We start from the raw sequence: 23,252 nt of genomic DNA, 5'->3' as shown, positions 1-23,252 counted from the left end.
TTCCATATGCAAATATCTACTGTGTGTGTAGGAAAGAAAAACTCTTGAAATAGCTGCCATCTTTTTTTTTTTTCCCCCTCATTTTTTTTTTCTTTTTTCAAAATCCTCCAGCAACCCTGCAGGGAATGCAGTCTTTTCAAGTTTAGCAAATTCACCCTAAAGGCATCGTGTTTCTCTCTGAAGGCAATGTGCCTCCAGCTACTGTTTCTGATGCCTTTTGCTGCCTGCAGTAAAACTTTGGCTTGAAAAGCCACAACAGAGCTCATTATTTGTACATAGACAAACAGGGGAGCCAGCACAGTCTTAAGCAACTGATCTGGTTCTTAATGATAACTCTCAGTAATCAAGTAGTTTAATTTTAAAAGAATATAACCTGCTTACATCTCTCTAGACGTACTACTGGGAACCAAAGTTTCACTTGTCAGGTTTTAACTTTGACATTTCTTGGCCGATTATGCATTCTCCTTGCAGATTTGTTTCTGTCCTCTGTTTTCTTTGACATCTTCTTTTTTAGATGGCGCGGCCATATGGTTTGATGTAATGTCAAAAGAAGGATGCCCCTTGCTTTAGATCTTGCTTTCTTTACAGTGTGAATGAATAACCAAAGAAAGCTGTAACCTGTCAGCACCTTGTTTTTCAAGACACTGGTGGTTTATTATCCGTGAACAATGTACAAGCCCCTACCCTGCAGGACTGACTACGTGCTCTTCTCTGCAAATTTTATGCTCCCATTGGCCTCATTATCATTGCTGATTTAGGCAGGGAGAAAGAAACTTTGTAGGAAGAGAAAGCAAGGAGTGATTATCCTCCTTTAAGGAAGCTGTTTCCCTTGAAATTTTTCCTTTGTAATGATATTTACTGTTTTTCATTTCAGGGGAAGTTTATAGCAACCTATAAATACAGTGGCTATTACTACGGACTTGGAAGAGACACTGTGGAATCAATTGCCAGAGAGGGTCTTGCAACCTGTGTTCACTTAGAAATAGAGGTAAGGATTACTTACTGCTTAACCCTTTTCGAATGAGTCATTCTGTGAGAACTCTCCTGGGGAGGAATTCATGTAGTTTGACTAAAGTTTGTTTCCACCTAGACAGAGCCACTTAGTGACACAAGAGACACCCTATGGCCCTCTGCCCACCCTACAGCTGCTCATGATACATTTGAACTAGTTATGTGAACTGCACTACAGTCACTGGAGATACTTATTTGGTCAGCTGAACTGCATTTTGAACTCCACTGCCTGTATCAAATAGCTCTTCATTGTCCATGTGTAAACCACACCACTCCCTTTATAGACACCCACATTTAGTCAGATGGATCCTTCTGCTGGCTTCTTAAAATTTCCTGGCCTACTTTTTCAAACTTCAACAGCCTCATCTCCCCATCACATCACCAGTACTTTCCATCACAGTATCCCCAGCTTTTCAACCATGTGCTTTCCATCCATCTGCAGCTTATAGTGGGACTGGTCTAGAGCTGCACATCTACCGATCACCCCTAAAAGAATGCCATGTTTCTCCTTTGCTGATGAAGCAGTGGAGGATGCATGCAGGCCTGAGGCAATATTTTGGGCAAAGCTGTTAAAAAATGCAATCTCTTTGAGGGATTACTTTACCCTCTCTGAGATTCGTCAGGTGCACATGCACAGATGGCAGAAACTCAGGCGTCTTGCTGGGTTAAGAAACTAGGTCACAAACAAAGTGTCAAAACCTGTCTATTGGAATCCCCAAAGAATAACTTTTTAGCTAATTTTCTAATTATGTACTTCTCATTATCTTAGATCAAGACTTACTAGCTAGGGGACGAAGTGACAAAAAGGAAAGGCATGGTACGTTTCCTTGTAGTTCTTTCTACAAAATAAGCTCCATCTACACGAGCTTCCAAAATTTAGAGACTCTAGAGAGTGCCCAGAATGTGATACTGAGTGTTGCTGGGTTTCACTGGGTTTGTAGGGCTCAGCTCTGCCTCTGGGGGATTACTACGAGTTAACAGACATCACTACACTCCGTGATAGATGGGGGAAAAAATAATTGATATAAAAAAAGAAATGTAGGAGACTGCAATGCTAACATAGGATGCTAAGTTGTGCATCCAGAGTTAGGGGAATGACTAGGGAGACTTCCCTAGAAGTCTATTCCCTAGAGAAGCAAAAATCGATACTAAATTTAATTAATTAGTGTTCATAAGGAGTTTTAGTCCCCTTTGGCCCAAATAAATCTGTACACATTTACTGGCTTGTATATAAACGTACAAATAACAGAACAGCAGTATGTCAGTGCTAAAAAATCAGTAGCTCCTTGCAAGAAATGGTCCAAAATTTAGTACTGCAATCCTGCTCTTAAGTGCCTGTCACTTGACTGATATTAAACAGCAAATTAATAACTTAATCTCTGTGTAGTTCCATTTTCTCTTTTTCCTCAGTCTCCACTGATTGCAGTAGGCATTGAGCGCGTTTGTTGTCTTGCCAGACAGACCCTAAATTTACAAAGGAAGAAAAATAGGAGAAGGTTAAATATCATGGAATGGAGTGTCTTTTGAAGCTGTCAGTTCTTCACAAAGTAGATGTGTTATCAAATAATTTAGGAGAAAGACCTTAATGGAACGTCATGTTTATTCATAAGGAGGTTAACCCAGCGACATAGGCAGGGACCATAAGTTTTACTGGGTGTTACCAAAGCTGCTGTCATGGACAGACAGCTAAGGAGCTCCTTTTTTTTACTGAAGTTTCAGGATCATGTGGTAATTATGCATAGTCTTGTATCACTGTGGTCCCTGCTAGCAGATGAGAAACAATAACGGTGAGTTATGTGTCTGGATAGAAGTTATCCAAGTTCATTATCTTCTGTGAGGCTCATAACAAAAGTGATTTAGCACTATTAAAAGAAATTTTAATTATGGTCTGTGGGCTGAGACTAAAAATTTAGAGCTGTTCATTCCCTTTAATCTAGAGTATATCTTTCACTGATAAAGGAGACTGACACAAATTTTAAAAGTTAAATCTTGCTGAGTCTACACTTCCAGTTAGTGAAGCTGCTGCGGTTCTGACGCACGCTTACGTGCACCACGTTTGTGGTGCTTTCCATTTGCTTGTGTAGCCACTAATACCTGCAGAGCCGTTGAAGGACCTGCACGTTCCAACCAAGTTTGTAATGACAGAGTGGCTAATGTGTCTCATTATGCTTCCAGAAATATGAGTAGACCTTGTCTCCTCCCAAAGACCGCTCTCTCTATTGCACTTGTTGCTGGTTATCCTGTCGTTCAGGCTGAGGACTCAAAGGAAGTAGGATATACTACTAGTCACATCTTTTCTATTAACCTCATGCTGTTAACTGAAAAAATTGAGGTGCTTTAGCTGTGTTAAATGAATGGATGTCTTCTGCTCAGGTAGTCCTTCGATCTTTCTTGATCTTATATGCAAATTCAAGAAACTCAAATGTTACTCTTATTTTTATTTTCCAAGTATGTCTTTGATTTCCAACTGTCAAATCCCATATTCTCCCCCTTTTTATTTAAAGGTGACTTTATTCTTTATTTCATATTAGACAGTCACTCATCCTGTTGTCTCGGTACAGCAAATTTATCAGGCACACCAGAAGCTTTCTATATCTCTGCTGTTTTTGTCCTCCTTGCTCATCCCAGACTACTGGTGGGTCACCTTCCTGGCATATGAATAGTTCTGGGGGCATATGGATCATTTGTTATCTTACTTCTCAATCAGAAGCAGAAGTCAGTCGTCGTGCAACTTCAGATGAGGAGGGTGTTATTAGGCTGGAATGTGGGTCTGGTTTTCCAATTCTGAAACCATTCTGCTGGTTTTCCAATCTCTGAATAATTACAGAGCGTAGTAATTTCAGCATAGCTGAAAGTAGGTGATCACATAACTGGATGCAAAGATTTCTGTGCCCCAAATTCTCCCCTTTATTTTTCACCAAAATGAATAGGATTTTCCCCAGAATCACTCTCTGAAATTCTTAGAATGAAGCAAAGTATTGTTCCATACTTAGAACACTACAACCAGAAAAAAAAAAAATCTGGTAAATATTCAGCCTGTTATTGAGTTTTGCATGATTTTCCTTGTATTTTACTATATTTTAGAATTATCCTGGAGAACCCCAGCTTTAAGGATGTGACAGTCAGTTCTGATGGAGTAATGAACAGTGCTCAGATTTGACATATTAGTCCTTCTCTGTTCCTACCCACTTTAGTGAAGAAGGTGTATTATGTCCCAATGAAAATGCTGTAAGCTTCCCCACGTTTACCACAGTGCAATAATGTGCATGGTCTCACTTAATTTTGGATAATTTGCTCATCACCAGACACTACACTGGTTATTGGCCCGTTTTAGTTTTTTTTTCTCAATGATCGTTAAACACCCAAAATTATCATTTTTTTATATGTGATCATATCTATAAAATTAAAGCCAAGAATTTATTGTTAGTATGATGGAAATTTTAACTGTCTAATTTAAGAATCCTCATCAGTCTAGGTCTAATTATTACAGAAAAAGGAAGAATAATAATGCATTTTGACTACTTACAGACCGAAAAATTCCCAATAATAATACAATTAAAATTGTAAGATGTGCTTCTTGGTTTCTATCTGTTTTTCTGGTATTATGCTCACCCTTTCACTGCTCCTTTGGGTTCTAAGGTCAGTGCTTTCCCTCTGGTATTGTCATTGGGGAGGGATGTTACAGCAACTTATCAAAATCTGAGCCCTTTGCTGGGAAGATATTCATGTTGACAGTTTCTTCTTTCTCCTCCCAGGATCCTCTTGGGGTCATTTGGATGTGTTTGATAACACGTTTACACCTTTCTCTTTCTTCATTGGTCTTCAACTCCAGGTTATATATGAATTCATAGAATCATTTAGATTGGAAAAGAACTTGAAGATCATTGAGTCCAACCATTAACCCAACACTGCCAAGTCCACCACTAAACCATGTCCCTCAGCACCACGTCTACACGTCTTTTAAATACTTCCAGAGATGGTGACTCCACCACTTTCCTGGGCAACCTGTTCCAATGCCTGACAACTCTTTCAGTGAAGAAATGTTTCCTAATATCCAATCTAAACCTTCCCTGGCACAACTTGAGGCCATTTCCTCTCATCCTGTTGCTTGTTACTTGGGAGAAGAGACTGACCTCTACCTCGCTACAACCTTCTTTCAAGTGGTTGTAGAGAGCAATAAGGTCTCCCCTCAGCCTGCTTTTCTCCAGGCTAAACAACCCCAGTTCCCTCAGCTGCTCCTATAACACTTGTGCTCTAGACCCTTCACCAGCTCCATTGCCCTTCTTCGGACACACTCCAACACCTCAGTGTCTGTGTTGTAGTGAGGGACCCAAAACTCAACACAGGATTCGAGGTGTGGTCTCACCAGTGCTCAGTGCAGGGGGACAATCACTGCCCCAGTCCTGCTGGCCACACTATTTCTGATACATGAATTCATTATATATGGTGCCCTTTATGTATGTTAGATGCTATTTCTTCTTGTTGCCCCTAAAACCAGCTTTGTTCTGCCCCAGATCTTTGTCTTTTTAACTGGCATTGTGAGGTGTGTAGTGTCACAGCTGTTCCCTATCTATCATCCCATGCCTATAGGTCCTCTGCATTGTGTCCTGTGTTTCCTTCTCAAGGTCTTTGCTATCATGCCAGGCCTGTATTTATCTAGACTCTGTTACTATGTTGAGTCATAAACACCTCGTTCTACCTGGAACAACTGCTTGTTACTGCTATCAGCATAAAACCATGGTTGTACCTCCCAAAGATAAACAAAACGAAAACAATTGGATATAGATACCTGATCAACAAGAAAAATTGCTGTCACAGCTGAACCAAGTAAAACAGAGTTACAGCCAAGTCGAGAAAAGTTCAGAGTGAGCAGGGCAAGCCTCAGTCCTCAGGTCTTGGAAACACAGAACAAATCTTATGGACTGTTAACAGCAACGGCAATACCATATTGCAGGGCTACATGATTGCGATATTCTGGTTTGTGTGTAGATAGAGTGAGAGGGAGAGAGAAAAGACTTTTCAAAGTGTGTGTTGGTACAAAGGAATCATAGAATGGTTTGGGTTGGAAGGGACCTTGAAGATTGTCTTGTTACAATGTCCCTGCTGTGGGCAGGGACACCTTCCAATAGATCAGGTTGCTCAAAGCCCCATCCAACCTGGCCTTGAACACTTCCAGGGATGGGGCAGCCACAACTCCCCTGGGCAACCTGTGCCAGTGCCTCACCACCCTCTGAGTGAAGAATTTCTTCCTTAGATCTAATCTAAATCTGCCCTCTTTCAGTTGAAATCCATTGCCCCTTGTCCTATCACTACATGCCCTTGTCAAAAGCCCCTCTTCAGCTTTCTTGTAGCTCCATTAGGTACTGGAAGGCTGCCAGATCACCCCAGAGCCTTCTCTTCTCCAGGCTGAACAAGCCCAACTCTCTCAGCCTGTCTCCAGAGCAGAGGTGCTCCAGCCCTCAGATCATCTTTGTGGCCTCCTCTGGACCCGCTCCAGCAGCTCCATGTCCGCTCTCAAGGAGGGCTATTGGAAATTCAAATTTGGTACCATTACCTGCATCATTTAGTAAACACTGTCTTTAAGTCCCAGCATGCAGACAGGTCTCCTTTTTAAGATCTAAACAACATGATTATAGGTGTTTGCAGTCTTCAGCTTTCAATTAGTGCCAACCAGAGCCGTTGTCCTTCCAGTGGAGTTGGTGCAAGACGTACGTGTTTCCTAGTCTGCTATTCTACGAGTCCTTTTCAAGATAGCTTGTTGGTGGTGAAAATGGTTGAAGTTAAGACGACTGACCATAGTGTAACAGAGGAAGAATGTGCACGTCATATCTCTGCTGGGGAGTTGTGATTATACCCAGTTTTAGGAGGGGGTAGCATTGCAAGCTGCTTCAGCAGAATAAATGTGCCTGTATCTCGATGAAGTTGCACACTTTCACTTAGGAAAATATACCAGCTGAGGAGAAAATTGACATTTTCTTCATAGTGGAAAGCCAGGGGCCAAAGCAGTGGTGCAGATAAGTTGTGTGTCAGCAAAATAATGTGAGTCAGTGACATGGACATTTAGGATAACTAGATCCTGATGGAATAGAAAGGCTGGAAAAGAAGAAAAAGCCATTAACTAGTAGGTATGAGAAGCATGATACTTGAAATCACTGTGGAATGTGACTAAAGGATTCTTTCAAAAGTGTGGTTAGAATGAAGTTATGCTACTTATATATAATGTTTTCCACATGTAGCTTTGGGGCACTCACCTTGAACTTGCCTAATTTGTAAAGTTGGATGCTGGATCTTGAGACCTGCAGATTGGATACAGATTTCCAGTACTACTTTCCCAGTAATCTGTGATAAATACAGAGTTGTCCTAAACTCAGCTACAAGCTCCATAGGCACTCAGTTTCAGGAACAAAACATTTCTCTGCTTAATTTTAAAGGGTGTGCGTAGCTTGAAAAATACCTACTTTAAACCCAGATATATCCTGTTAGTACCAAGGAACAAAGAAAAATATGAGGGACATCTGCGGAGGAAAGGATTATTCAGCAGGCCAGAGATTGAAGAGGCAGTCTCCAGGGTGGACATGTACATCAAAATAAGTGAGGATTTTCCAGGATACTTTGATGCGGTGGTCGACACAGGTAAGTTAATCTCTTTCGTACTATAAATGTGAATTCTAATGTCACACCAATAGATGGACTGAAAGTGCTACGCAAACAAAGCCACTGGCAAATATTAAACTAGGGATGATAAATGGTTTCATGTTCAGCATAAGAGTTTAAACTATCCTCTTAATTGATTTTCTCAGTTAATTCTTGTCCCAGGAATCCAAAAGCTCTCAAGATCTGTCGGGACTGAATTACTCTGCGATGTCCGAGTTGTGCTTTAAGAAAGTGAACCAACTGTTGAACCCAGCAGCACACTTGTTAAGTGTTGTCTCCAATGAGAGTGTTAAACTGATCTGTGCTAATTGTCTGTTGGTTTCTGAGCAGAGTTCAGAGGTGCTTTTGATCAAACAGACCAAATTATCTCTGGGCAGGAGAGGCTGCTGCAAAGCTTTTCCTCGTAGGACTGTTCTGCTTAGTAACTTACTCAAGTCCCCCAGCCTGAACAAGGAATGTGAGGGTGGTAGATATTTCATTAAAACAGATGTTTGCTTCTTGATATTTAGGAACTGAGGATAGCAGGTGGTAGAGAAGATTCTTTTCTAGTTGATACTGCGTCTGCCTTTTTGTGGTGGTGATTTTTGTGGTTCACCACAGTGCTGGTGAAATATATCGTTGTGGATGAAATACTGGTTTTGTACTTATTGTCAAGGGCGTATGGAGCTTACAATTTAAATGTAGCATTAAAGGAATAAAGCACAGTAAACCAAATTGCAGAAGGAGAATATTTAGGTGAGCACAGAAACTGAGATGAATTTCAGATTGTTTCTTGAATGTGCTCTTTATGAAGATTTTTCTCCCAAAGAGATGAGCTGAATGAGTTAAGATGCATTTCTGTGTCAAACTTCTGTGATTTTAACTTCTTGCTGATGAAAGCTTGTTTTTTTCATTATGTATCCTTTCTCTCTGCCATGAAATGCATATCCCTTTCTGCAGATGACTTGGATGAGGCATTCACAGAGCTGAGTTTCCTGGTAAAGGCATACCTGGGTTTGGAGCCACCTCCAGTTTTTGATAGCATTCAGGACTTGAATAGCAGAGCAGGAGCAGGTACTGTGTCTGGGCACATGCTACTACTGTTTTTATCAGTAGAATATTCCTCCTTATTTGTTACAAGGATTGAAATCTGTGAATGATGCAACCTGTGAGACTGCTTGTTGCTGAAACCTCCGTGTGCTTCTCTGTAATGAGTCTCCTGGGCTGATTCCTCCCTAGGATCTGAACCTTTAATGGAGATCTTCCCAGGTACTTTACATCACTGTGTGCCCTGAGGCAATAATATGCAGAAAGTGAGTTGCCTGACTCTTCTGGAGGATGCTTTTGGGCTGAGGATCTCTCATTCATTCCAAATGAATCACGAGTGAGAGATGTGTCCATGGCTGAGAGGTTTGTGCCTACCAAAGTGCTGAGCAGCAAGAAATGGCATGGCGCTGAGACTTTATTTTACTCTCTTGCCCAAGACAGCCAGAAGCATGAAGAGGTATATGAAACCAGGATAGTAAGATGAGTGAAGGCAACTTACAAATCCACTCCAAGTGCTTTTGTGTCTACCTGCTGCGGGGTAAACTCAAATGATGGGTAGAATGTCTAACAGAAGCCTTTTAGCCCTTGAGTGGCTAAGGCTGGAGCCTCATGATCGCTTCCAGGTAACACAAGTGCATGCTGCTGCAAAAAGTGGTCATGCCCAATTTACCTCTCCTGCCTAGGCATTTCTAGTGTTCTCCTTGCTCTGATTCCTCTGATCGTGCAGTCGTGTAATCTGGACGAAGGAATGGTTCCATCCAAAAACTAACCTAGGAAAAAAAAAACATCAACTTTCAGACAGATCAATTCCTTGATCGAACTTGTCGTGCAGCTATCGAAATGGCTCAAGGAGGGAAGGGTGCAGGAGAAGAGCTTCATGGCTGCCCGTGGAGGAAGAAAGGAGGACTACTCTTGTCAGAGGCAGCATAACTAAGATTAGCTTAACAGATTGTGAGAACTCAGCTGCAACCCTTGAATTTATTCCAGACAGAGCAGGTTACCAGCTGGGATGAAAGTAGAATGTGATCTCTAAAATACTGGAGAAAAAGGACTAAGAAACCAACGTTAGGGCAGTAAAATGTTGCACAACGGGAACTAATAAGCTCAGTTATGTGAGCTCTTTCCTCTAACTCCGAGAGCCTCCATGGTTTATGACTGTCTTGGTTAGAAGCATTACAACAGGAGGGTTAATGAGTTTCCTAAGTAACACAGAGCCAATATTCATGACCTTCTGTGTGGCTCAGAAAGCTGCAAATAAAAGTAGCTGAAGGGAAGGCAAAAATGTCTGAAAATGTTAATGAAGGAGAGTGTAAAATTCATCAGTTCATCATTTCAAGCAATTTTGTACCCTGAAAGAATTAATAAATACTGATTTCCCAGTGGACAAGGAAAAAGCTTTTGCACATACTGTGGCGTCTCACTGGTGCAGCAGCAAGGATCTTTCTGAAGAATCTTATTTAATCTTAAACTATGTAGATTTGATTTTAATTTCCAGAGCTTCCGCGTTTGTTTGAAGTGAGAAAGAAGATTTCTTTGTCATATTTACTCTAATATTGTTGCTTATTTGTCTTAAAAACACTGGAGACATTTTGTCCTGAGAGGCAACAAAACCCACCGAAGCCTAACTAGATTATCAGGAAAGAAGAAAAAGGGGAAGGATTCAAGATAAAAGATTTGTATATAGTCACGGTATTTTTGAAGATATATGTGTGCATCTGAAGTTCCTTTAAAGGACTTTGTATTCCTCAGCAGTTCTGAGTTCTTTCAGTGAGTGACTTGTCACTGGTTACAGAAACTTCATTAATACTACTAGATTTTGGTAATTCTGCTGTTCATAAAGTAACTTTTAAATTTACTATGCCCCATTAAATTCATTTAGAGCTTCATTTATAGGTGCTTAAATAAATTTAACTATCCTGTTTCTAAAGATCATCTCTTCTTATAGACTGTGTGAAATAATTTATTTTCAAAAACTTGCCCCAAGGTTGTCTTTAATATGGACGTTTTTAGTAAGATAGTAGCAGGGGGAAGATTGGTTGTGTGAGATTATGATAGGTTGTTAATTCTTTTTTTAATGAAGTGCTGTGCAAGATCTTTTGCTCATGTATAGAGTAAAATACTGGGAGAAAATAGATAAGTTCTTCTTTTAAAAACTTTTTATAGCAGAAGTATAATGTATTTCAGAGCTGATAATGCTTTGTACTTGCATTAGCATCTTTCATCCATGGAACTCGGGTACTTTACAACTATTAATTATGTCTCACAGCAGTCCTGCAGAGCATGTGTTACTACTTGTATTTTACAAATGAGGAAAGGGACGTTTATGCCAAAGACTGATTATTTGTGATGCTGGGCATCAGAAATCCCACTGAAGTTTTGGCAGTGTGAAGCTCTGCATCTCTGGAAGTTAGGCTCTACTGCTTACTCGATGTCCAAGTCAGTAGTTTGCTGTGTCTGAAACAGAACCCACTGATCTCACGTCTCATCTCCTCTGTTCTTAACACCAGATCTTCTGGCAGCTACAAACCAGCAGTATATAATGGGTAGGCTGAGAGTCATCTGATGACTACTGAATCTGTTTTATAAAGGCATATACTAAGAAAAATAACTGTATTTAGTATATGACATGCATACGGATGGGATGTCCTCCTTGCCTCTCACCCACTGCCTTTGTATGTGACTTCTTAGATTGTGAGCTCTTGTGCTTTGGTATGACACACAATGCGATCAAATTGTTCAAAAAATGTCCATCTGTACTAATATTTACAAGACTTTTTCTTTTACTTAATTTCATATTTAGATACCATTTTGTACACAGGATAAATCCCAGTTTACGGATTTTTTTCAACTTTGAAAAAGTGTTTTTTGAAAAAGTGAGTTAGTTCCGTCTTCAGCTTTCTGGCTTGAGTTCATGTTGATTCCAGCAGTGGCGCAAGTCTTTGATTTCTGTTCACAGAAATTCAGACAAGTAACAGAAGAAAGATACCCTGCTCCAACTCCCCATCACATTCCAAGAGCTCTAAGAAGGTTAAACTTCTAAGCAGGCAGACTGTAATTAGTGTAGAGGTCATAACAGTGGTGCATATCAGAGCATCCATAACAAAATGAGCTCATTTACACGTGCTTAAGCACCTCTTCCTAGTCCATTAATGTAGGGATGTTTTTTCAGATTTTTCATAACTTTCATAGAATCACAGAATGGTTGGGTTGGAAGGGACCTCAAAGATCATCTAGTTCCAACCCCCCCTGCCATGGACAGGGACACCCTCCACTACACCAGGTTGCCCAAAGCCTCATCCAACCTGGCCTTGAACCTGCGCCAGGGATGGGGCATCTACAACTTCTCTGGGCAACCTGTTCCAGTACCTCACCACCCTCAATGTAAAGAATTTCTTTCTTATATCTAACCTAAATCTGCCCTCTTTCAGTTTAAATCCGTTGCCCCTTGTCCTATCACTACACACCCTTGTAAAAAGTCCCTCTCCAGCTTTCCTGTAGGCCCCCTTTAGGTACTGGAAGGCTGCAATAAGATCACCTGGAGCCTTCTCTTCTCCAGGCTGAACAGCCCCAACTCTCTCAGCCTGTCTTCATAGCAGAGGTGCTCCAGCCCTCTGATCATCTTCGTGGCCTCCTCTGGACTCGTTCCAGCAGCTCCATGTCCTTCTTGTGTTGGGGACTCCCGAGCTGAACACAGTATTCCAGGGAGGGTCTCACGAGAGCTGAGTAGAGGGGCAGAATCACTTCCCTCGACCTGCTGGCCACGCTCCTTTTGATGCAGCCCAGGACACGGTTGGCTTTCTGGGCTGCCAGCGCACATTGCCGGCTCATGTTGAGCTTCTCATCCACCAGCACCCCCAAGTCCTTTTCCTCAGGGCTGCTCTCAATCCATTCTCCGCCCAGCCTGTACTTGTGCTTGGGATTGCCCCGACCCACGTGCAGGACCTTGCACTTGGCCTTGTTGAATTCATGAGGTTCTCACAGGCCCATCTCTCCAGCCTGTCAAGGTCCCTCTGGATGGCATCCCTTCTCTCCAGCGTGTCCACAACACCACACAACTTGGTGTCATCTGCAAACTTGCTGAGCTTTCATTTGCCTAACTATTCAGGAGGATACATTGTTATATCTATGAAGTACATGGAATGTTTAAAAGCTTTTTGAGGCCGCATAGTTTATATCTATTATAACTTCCGCAGTTATCTTTTGCGAATCCAGAATTGTGCCAAAAAGGCAGCTGATGATGATTACAAATGACTAGTTTCTTTCTGCTTGCTGTAAGGAAAGTGGTGTGCAGAATATTTTTGTTGAGAAGTGTCTTTTCCACACTAGGTTCAAGAATACGACTCTTACAAGAACAAAGATTGTCACCCGGCGGAATAGTTAGTGGAACTACTCGGTCTTCATCTGTCAATGAGTTCTTGGACTCTTCCGCCAAAAACTATCCAAGAGGCATCTCGGACAAACTTGCTGCACAACTGAGCTCTGTGGTAAGGAGCATTTACTCTAACCTTAGACAGAAATGATAAGTTGTAGCAAAAATACATGTTAGTCAGACCTTTCTTTGCTCCAGAGAAAATTGGCTCTTCTTCTCTGGCTGTCTCTCATAGAACTGGTTTGGGTTGGAAGAGTCCTTAAAGATCATCTAGTTCCAACTCCCCTGCCATGGATAGGGACTCCTTCCATTAGACCAGGGTGCGTAAAGTCTTATCCAACCTGGCCTTGAACACCTCCAGGGATGGGGCAACCACAACTTCTCTTTCATTTCAACAATATTTGCCAGTTCCCAGGGTTAAGGCAGATTGATGGGAACGAGGCAGATTACTCAGAGGAGAAGACAGGCTGTCTTTTCTGCTCACCAGAATAAATCTGTTGATCGTAATTGATTTCACCCAAGTCTGTACTGGTGTAAGGGAGCTGAATATCATCTCTCGGTTCAACAAGATACAGAACGATCCTATTCAGAGGAAATAGATGCAGTTACTAGGACAATGAAGATTACTTATGAACGCCATCCCAGCGGCAGTGGAAAAACTCATTCAGCTGAGCCTTACAGCAGTACGTGCTAGTGATAACTGCCAGAGATCAAATTTAAGCACATTTTTCACCTGCTTTTACTTTTTCAATCAACAGATTCAACAATGTGCTTGGATTTCAAATAACCTTTGCAACTTCAGCTTCATCTCTCTTTCTTTTTTGCTTCTCCTTAATAGTCCTTTCCCTAAGGCATTCATTCTCCTTGCAGGCAGTGGGGGAGTTTGGGCTATGAAGCAGATGTGTCTAATGCTCTTTTATAGACAACGACAGGAGAAAGAGAAAAAGAAAAATGAAAGCTTTCAACTTTGTTCCATTCCAGGGTTAGGAGTGTCATTATGATGAATGATGGGTTTGGCAGGCATGACTTGCTGTACAATTTTGCCGCTCTCTGTATTTATAACTATCTCTGATGTTAGAAGTAGTGCTGTCGATGGAGCAAAGTAACAGGCTCCCCTGCCCCCGTTCCCAGGCTTTAAAAAAGGCTCTTTTAGGTGTGGAGAAAGTATGGTTGTAAAATGGCTGACATAAATAGGGAACCTCCCATCTTTCAGTTTCTGAATGAAATCCCTCTTTTCGAACCCTGCAGAAGTTCAAAAAATGGTCACAAGAGGTGTTCATTTTCATGTTTCTTTCGTCCAAAGGTTTGTAGTTTTATATGAGAGAGAAGGCCAGAATCTTGTTTTTACTTGGTGGCCTCTGCCATCACTCCTGCCCCAGCAATTTATTTTCTCACTTTTATTTCATCTTTTTTGATTTTTATTTTGAAAGTTTACATTTTGTCAAGTCAGGGAGAAGTGGTTTATGATGAAGGAGGCCATCATTTACCTTGGGTTTAACTTACTTAGCGGCCACAAAGCTCTCTTTCTTATTAGTCTCCTTGCTTCATTGCTGGTAATACCTTTTGTTATTTACTTGCACTACAGTTCCAATAAATTTTTCCATGCAGAGGAAGCTTTACAGCATCAGCTGAAAGTGACACATAGTAAAACGTTCAAGGTGAAACCTAGGTGCCTCTTAGACATATTTAAAAGGCAGAATATAAATACGTCTGTAGCCTGAAGTAAAATTTTGTCTAAACTGTTACAATTGGGACCTGCAAATTATTGTGGTGCTTTTGGCACCTCAGTATAGTCTGTTCACTGCATTAACCACATTCCACTCCCATCTTGTAGAACTACTGGAAAATAAAAAATATGGAGAAATTAATGTGAGTTATCCACAAGCAAATAAGAAGCAGGATCTGCTGCTCAGGGAAGACAGTAGATATGATTCTTTTCAGCCTTATCCCTTGTGAGCATGCCAAGCTTGCACTAATTTTGTATGGCTGTAATTACTATACAGTGTAATGAACAGAAAGGTATCTATAGCATTGACACGCTGAGCAACCTGATCTAGTTGGAGATATCCCTGTTCCTTGCAGGGGGGTTGGACTAGATGACCTTTGAAGGTCCCTTCCAGTCCTAACCATTCTATGATTCTATGATTCTATGCCATCCAGAGGGACCTGGACAGGCTGGAGAGGTGAGTGTGTGCAAACCTTGTGAAGTTCAACAAGGCCAAGTGCAAGGTCCTGCACATGAGTTGGGGCAATGCCAAGCACAAGTACAGGCTGGGCGGAGAATGGATTGAGAGCAGCCCTGAGGAAAAGGACTTGGGGGTGCTGGTGGATGAGAAGCTCAACATGAGCCGGCAATGTGCGCTGACAGCCCAGAAAGCCAACCGTGTCCTGGGCTGCATCCAGAGCAGCGTGGGCAGCAGGGCGAGGGAGGGGATTCCGCCCCTCTGCTCTGCTCTCCTGAGACCCTCCCCTGCAGTGCTGCGTTCAGCTCTGGAGGCCCCAACACAAGAAGAACATGGAGCTGTTGGAGCAGGTCCAGAGGAGGCCACGAAGATGGTCCGAGGGCTGGAGAACCTCTGCTATGGAGACAGGCTGAGGGAGTTGGGGCTGTTCAGCCTGGAGAAGAGAAGGCTCTGGGAGACTTCAGCAGCCTTCCAGTACTTAAGGGGCTACAAGAAAGCTGGGGAGGGACTTTTTACAAGGATGTGTAGTGACAGGACACGGGGCAATGGCTTTAAACTGAAAGAGGGCAGATTTAGATTAGATCTCAAGGGAGAATTCCTTCCCTCTGAGGATGGTGAGGCCACTGGAACAGGTTGCCCGAGAGAAGCTGTGGCTGCCCCATCCCTGGAAGTGTTCAAGGCCAGGTTGGATGGGGCTTTGGGCAAACCTGGTGTGGTGGAGGGTGTCCCTGCCCATGGCAGGAACTGGATGATCTTGAAGGTCCCTTCCAACCCAAACCATTTTATGACTCTCTATCTGTAATCACACAGAAAAAAAAAAAGGGTCAGAATTATATCTTTACAAAAGAAAGTAAATTAAAACACCAGCTCAGTGAGCATCTAAGCAGAGCCTTACTTAGCATAAATAGAGAAGGAAAGTGAAGGAATTCACAACTATTCATACTGTGAGCGTTCAGCAGATTAACTACAGTCCCTTTCATTGCTCATACCATGACAAACCGCCCCTGCTACAGACATGTCATTTAGCTGTTAAACTGATAACTATCAATGGCCATCAGTGATAACAAAGCAGGATTTAATAACTTTGCTCTGTAATTCATATCTTATTTTTTTAAGCATACTCTAGTGCTGCGTTTGTCTGACCTGAGAAATTGCGTTGTCCTACAGCACGTGTTAATTAACACGCCCTTGAAACTCGGGACTCTATTTTCCAGTCTGCTGAGATCATAATGTGTTCATTGTACAAAGTCATTTTAACTAACTGAAATTTGCAAAAGGTACTTCCTTCTTTGAGGGGGCAATATTGCTTGATATAGAGTTGGCAAGGCAGGTTTTCTGCATTGCTGGAGCAAGGACACAGTGTATTTAAGATGCAGCGGAGGCAAATTCTTCTGTATTCCGCCCCTTGCTGATGAAAAGAAGCTTAAGACAAAAGCATAGCTGGATTTATCCCTGCTTCAATGTAGTGGGAGGCTGGGATGCATCAAAAGTGGTTCTGTGCAGATATTCAAGGCCAGGTTGAATAGCCTGTCACCCCAATAGCCTGCTCAAGGAGCCTTGAGTAGCCTGGTCTAGTTGAGAGGCGTCCCTGCCCATGACAGGGAGGTTGGATTAGATGATCTCCTAAGGTCCCTTCCAGCCTACGCCATTCTATGATTCTGTGATTCCTTCCTGTTACATCCTGGCACATTTTGACTAGTAGAAGAACTGGAGCTTCACTGGAAGTGAAGATCTTCATTTTTTTGCAAAGCCAGCAAGACTTCACACCAAAATTTGGTTTGTGTAGGTTAGTAAATCATATTAGCACCTTCTTCAGTTACAATATAGCTCTGCTATTTCCCAGAATGTATAAGCGCATGCACTCTGGAGTCGTAGCAAAAGAGAGGTATATCACAGCCACTTAAGGTACCATATATCCTTTTAAGTTGCTGCATAAAATTGGTCATATTTCTTTATCAGGAAGAAGCTTCTCTCCAAAGACGTCACTCTGCAGCACGCCAGGCTCTGTCAGGGAAGGCACCTGGTGCATACGTCCAGCTCTTTCGAAGGTAAACGTAGAGTGTTTCGGCCAAGTCCTTTGCAATAAAGTAAGAAATGCCTGTTCAAGGCTTCTTCTCCACTGCTCTTGAGGACGAATGATTAGGAACTGTCAGAGATGCAAATCTCAGACAACTCTCCTTTCTATCACTTTTAAATCTAGCCCTACAAATATATTACACGCTGCCTGTCTTTGGCTTGGGAGTGCAGCAGTCCCATAAATGTGTACCAAAAATGTATGAGGCAGAGCCATCCACAAATAACTTGTCTGAAAACTACAGAATTATTATATGCGTCTTCTCTGAGAGAGCAGAAAAGAATTGCTTTCTGGCAGCTCACAGTCTCCAGCATGTTTTTTAGCACTGCTAGTAATTAGGGTTGGAAAGTCACAGGCTGTGCTCAACGCAAGGCTGGTTGCTGTGGTACATCTTCTGTGGATATGTCTGTTTACAGTAGAATTTCTGAAAGCTGATTCCACTTCCTTATTTTTTTTTTTAAGAAAATTGATCCTATCTTGACTATCTCTCCTCCCTCCTCCTCCTCTTCTTCCTCCGCCTCTTTCCTCACTCCTCTTTCCTCCTCCTTTCCTCCTCTTTCCTCTCTCTTTCCTCTCTCTTTCCTCCTCTCTTTCCTCCTCCTCTTTCCCCTCCTCTTTTCTCCTCCTCCTTTTTCTTCTTCTTTTTTCTTCTTCTTCTTTTTCTTCTTCTTTTTCTCTTCTTCTTTTTCTTCTTCTCTTTTCTTCTTCTCTTTTCTTCTTCTTTTCTTCTTTTTCTTTTCTTTTCTTTCTTTTTCTTTTTCTTCTTTTCTTCTTTTTCTTCTTTTCTTCTTTTCTTCTTTTTCTTTTTCTTCTTTTTCTTCTTTTTCTTTCTTTTTTCTTCTTCTTCTTTTTCTTCTCTTCTCATAGTCACAGCCCTGCAAAAATGGTGTTAAAAATCTAAATCATAATGTACCTCCTTTGATTGATCTTTTGTGGCACTCTTGTTTTCCCCTGGTGTAAATCTTCCTAATCTGAATTCTTCTTTGTTTGCTTTTCCTACCTGCCACGAAAAATCTCACAGAGTTGCCATTTAAAGTATCTAAATCAGCAACCATCAGAAGGAATAGGAAAATTCACATCTTTCAGTTCATTTCAGGCCTGAACAAATGCAGTCACCAATTGTACACACCAGATGTGTTGATGAAAATCATTCTAATGACAAAGTCTGGACATTGACTCTTGAAAGAAAGAAAGAAAGAAAGAAAAGGAAAAAAGAAAGAAAAAAACAAAGAAAGAAAGAAAGAACCTGCTGAATTAAACTGTCTCTAGAAAACCAATGGCAGAAGCTTAAAGACAGAGATGCATAATTATCATGCATTTTCCAAATATTTACTTGAAGTTTTTTTAAGCAGCTGATTTATTCATTTTAAATTATGTTGAAATGAGAAAGAAAAATGGAAATCAGTGTTTTCTTTTACTAGATGTTTTGGGTTTGATTTAGTGTTGCAGTGTGAACTGTTCCTCTGAGTCTGCTTTAGTTTGTTGCTCTTCGCTCCCCTTATTCCACAATACTTATTGCTGGAAGCTGATTTGGAATTAGGTATCAGACTGCTTTGGCAGAGCTGTCAGGCAAGTGAGAGAAAATCTGTCACCCCCAATCAGCATTTGCAATTACCAAGCCTCAAGGGATAGATGCGCTCAGCAGATTGGCGGCAGGAGTAGACAACCCCGTTCCATGCAAGAGGTTAAGTCAAGAGGGGCCATAAATATGAGTGCTGTAAAATGGTTGAAATTGAGAGAGAATCTGAATCCTGAAATGTGGCAATCAGATAATGGAGAACCCAGTAGGTCACGTAGTCCAGTCCAGCGGCAAGTGTATGGCTGGAAGAGGCCAGTAAGGTGTGACTGAGGGTGTAGAGACTTTCCGTTCCACAATATGTGACTCAAACTGCCCAGTAGTGCTAACTGTGACTCTGCTGATCCATGCTGGAACAGGTTGCCCAGAGAAGTTGTGGCTTCCCCATCCCTGGAGTGTTCAAGGCCAGGTTGGATGGGGCTTTGAGCAACCTAGTGTATCATAGAATCATAGAATTGTCTGGTTGGAAGAGACCTTCAAGGTCATTGAGTCCAACCATTCACCCTGCACTGTCAGGGTCCCTAAACCATGTTGCTTAACACCAAATCTACAAGGTTTTTGAACACCTCCAGAGATGGGGACTCCACCACCTCCCTGGGCAGCCTGTTCTAATACTTCAAACCCTCTCTGGAAAGAAATTCTTCCTGGTATCCAACCTAAATTTCCCTGGCGCAACCCGAGGCCATTCCCTCTCGTCCTGTCATTCATAACGTGGGAGAAGAGACCAACCCCGAGAAATTCCTTTCAGGTAATTGTAGTGTAGTGGAGGGTGTCCCTGCCCATGGCAGGGGGGTTGGAACTGGATGATCTGTAAGTCCCTTCCAACCCAAACCATTCTGATCTATTGAGCATGTTTGTTTATACAGAATTGAATCAAGTTTTAAATACCCATAGAGAGAGACTTTCACCTTGGAAAACCTCACCTAGGGTTTGATGGATCTTGCTTTCAGTATATAACTGTGGACCTCAGTCATGAGTAGCTTAAAAGGTTATTGCATGTCATCTTAGCTGCGGTAACCGTCTTCGTGCACACTCTTAGCCTGTAGGAAATGTAAGGTGATGTGGCTGTCTTTAGCTTTATCAAGGGCTAACCAAGTGTTCTGGGTTGGGCCGGGAAAGGGTAATTTTTTTTTTTTTTTTCTTTTTTTTTTCCCTTCCTTTTTTTTTCTTTTTCGCGGGAGGCTGAAAGGGACACGGTTCAGGCAGCTGACCCAGCCTGGCCAATGGCTATTCTATCCATGTGGCTCATGCTCAGGGTATATATTGGGGGAGCAGCCGGGGGAGGGGTTCGCTTCGGTGATCGGGAGGGCGGTGCGTCGCGTTTCGCGTGCGTGCGGTCGGTTCGTATTGTTTTCGCGTTTATACGTTCAGAGTTGTTTACCCTGTTTTTCTTTTCCCTTTTCCTGATACTGTTCTATTAAATCATCCTTATCCCAACCTACTGGTCTCGCCCCTCTGTTCTGATTTTTTTTTTTCTCCTCCCATCCTGCCGGAGGGAGGAGTTGAGCGAGCGGCAGCGTGGTAGCTCAGCTGCCGGCTGAGCTAAACCACGACACCAAGGATTTGTACACATTGTGCAACTGAGATGACACAAGGCAATTCATTATGTCATCATTCGTAGTAATATTAGCAGCAAAGTCCAAATAATTTTGGAGTAGTTAGACCGTTACCTTGGTTTTATCCCTTTTCCATGGTTCTTAAGCTATTATATAGTCATGTCTTTTCATCTTTCTCTGTAAGTCTATGCTTAGCAATTCAGTAGGATTACTCTAAGTATCTCTAATTGTTAATTACCTCTCAAAATTGATCAGTCCAGAGTATTTCAAGTGTCCCTACAACAAGTGCTGGCAAAGACGACACTGTCGCCTGCACCTGAGGCACGATACTTCATTGTCTCTGCGTATGTTCCTCAAAAATTACACCGATTTTTTTTTGTGCAGCCATTACTGCATTAGATATTTGGGTTTGACGTCTCGTCTTATTGTTATGTCTAGATCCATCTCGGCTTTAGTGCTTCCCGGATTTCTCTCTCCGAGGGAATATCCATATTTAAATTATTTTCTTTCAAGCTGTATTTATTTGGAGGGTTTTTATTTCTCTTTTTACTTGGCTACATAAGTAGGATAAGTCATGCCTGTTTAAAATCCACTTTAAAAAAAAACTCCTGCTGCCTATTCTTGCTTTAATCCTATCAGCTTTGTTCTGATGAATTCTAATTTAGAACATGATACACCTTTATTTTCATTGTCAGTAGTGTGTAAATGTGCTTCATCCACTTAATCAGTCTGCTGTTTATGTAAAATATTATTTCTTTCGCTGCTAATGCATCCAGCCTTACACAGGGTTTTAGCTGATGAATCGTGATGGAGTAAGCTTACTGCCGTAGCACTCCTCGCTGGGGAATACTGCTGCTCTAGAGGAGCTGAGACAGAAGAATATGCACCCTTGCTTCATTTATTCTGATGTAAAGTCTCATTTTTACCCTGAACTTCCAGTGGAGTTTGAATTGACTGAAGGTGTGGACTTGTGGCTGGGAGAAGCAAGTGTGCATTTTGTTCTGTCTGTTCTACCCTGGGGAGATGACGTCTTGGAGCAAAGTGGGGCAGACAGAGAGAAGGAAGTTCGTTAAAGCAGATTAATTTCAGATTGTAATGGGAAATATAAGAGGAAGGTCCATGCTTGCCATGCTGGATGGATTGGGTGTAGAATGAAAATTTGTTCTGAGGGCATTGCCAGTAACACAAAGCAAACTAAGACAAGTACTTAAAAAAGTGCTGGTTAAAATATAAAAGAACAAATTTGGGGAATATAAACATAATCAATTACCTACATTTTTAGCACACAGAAATACCAATATGATTAGCTAGAAGTTCTAACATGTCTTGCTTGAAGTGTTTTTTAGCTGTTGGACTAAATTTTAGTTGTATAAACTATACGAGTAGCTCCATTAAAGCAGCGTTTTGTTTGAGGATTTGTATCCTGATTTCTGTGTTTGAAAGGGCTATCAGTGCAAAGTAGACTTTTTTGTGTGCAGACGTTTTTTGTCATGCAATGAGGAAGAATTCAGTAACTTCAGTATTTATTCAGTGGCAGTGCTGGCTCGTACACACCTGCCCCTTCCTTTTCTTTCACTGCCCACTCAGATAAGGGTATGGATCAGGTTTTACTGAGCAAAAAGGTATTTTTTTTTCAGCCAGATTGATTTCCCTCACTCTTGAAGAGCCACTTGTGCTGGCATCATGCTGAGAGAGGAGTAGAAGTGTAAATAGGTGGCTGTGGACCAGAAATTGTAGAGGGCAGAGGCAGCTCAGTTTGCTTTTGAGCAGCACTGCTGCAGAGAACGAGAACCCTACTTCAGTTAGGAGTGAATCTAAATTCTGTGGAATATCTGAAACTGATGCCAAAAATGATACAGGCAAAAAAATTCCGAAGGTACTAGGTGTTTTGAATTTCTTGTGTATCTGTAATAGTAAAAGAGCCTTTAATGCTTTATCTCATCGTTACACATTTTAATCCAAACTGAATATATTGCTCAGTTTTCCTGAGTATGTGTTAGAAAATTTTAAAAGTGGTGTCACACAAGAATCTAACCTATTTTATTTATAGCAGCCCTGCAGGGTTATCTACATAAATTTAGCTTCTTAAATCCAAATTACTGAAAACCTGGCCTCTTTATTTTTTGCCTGTGGCTGTGTGCAGGTGTAATTAAAGTCGTTTTGATGTCTCGTTGCCTAATATAATGTAGGGGCAACGTTTGGTGGTTTGCTCTGAATAATTTCACCAGTTGTCTGTGTGTTTGAGGGTAATAAATAAGGGGTTGGGTTGAAGTCTCACTCAGATCAGGCCTTTAGCTAGTGATTAACTTCTTGATTTCGTCTCAATGTTGCTGAAAGAACTGGAGTAAGCAAGAGCAGGCATCACCGTGAAGAGAATTTATAACATGCAATCTTGCTTTTCTTAGTTGGAAGAATTCGTACACTTTATAGTCTCAATGAAGCTTCTTGCCAGAACTGAGAAGAGAGAAGGTCCATGGTCTATCTGTGGTAGAGACGCTCTCTTCAGGTTGGATTTACTTGCTGTGAGCATCAGGACATGCATGCATGTGGTTGCCTGCGTGTCTTACAGACCCTCTTGTCTAGTCGACCTCTGACTTCAAAGTAATTTTGCTTTTCAGGTTTTATTTCTGTGCCCCTCTCAATGACGAAACTTGGACATTGTTCTGAACCACATGGATGTGCCTTTTCACAGGGTGCTGTTTAACTTATCCAGCCTGTTTCCTTCTCTATTTTTTTTCAACTGAGCATCCTGGTGCAATTTGAATTACACTCCGAGACTAAACACCTATAACAACGGTACAAA

General features: G+C 41.7%; 1 protein-coding gene across 1 annotated transcript in view; it reads left to right on the top strand.

Annotated features, from left to right (window-relative positions):
- Positions 1-17,295, top strand: part of LRGUK (leucine rich repeats and guanylate kinase domain containing) — a 42,690-nt gene extending 25,395 nt beyond the window's left edge. Inside the window, exons 13-17 of the mRNA XM_086609853.1 lie at positions 875-988; positions 7,443-7,644; positions 8,605-8,718; positions 13,018-13,175; positions 17,203-17,295. Coding sequence (XP_086465979.1) covers positions 875-988; positions 7,443-7,644; positions 8,605-8,718; positions 13,018-13,175; positions 17,203-17,295 — 681 coding nt within the window. The remainder of the gene's footprint in view (positions 1-874; positions 989-7,442; positions 7,645-8,604; positions 8,719-13,017; positions 13,176-17,202) is intronic.
- The last annotated feature ends 5,957 nt before the right edge of the window (positions 17,296-23,252 follow it).

This window comes from Tauraco erythrolophus, chromosome 4 (assembly GCF_009769465.1).
Source record: "Tauraco erythrolophus isolate bTauEry1 chromosome 4, bTauEry1.pri, whole genome shotgun sequence".
Taxonomy (NCBI): domain Eukaryota; kingdom Metazoa; phylum Chordata; class Aves; order Musophagiformes; family Musophagidae; genus Tauraco; species Tauraco erythrolophus.
The sequence above is the reverse complement of the archived record's forward strand: the minus strand, read 5'-3'. Positions and strand labels throughout refer to the sequence as shown.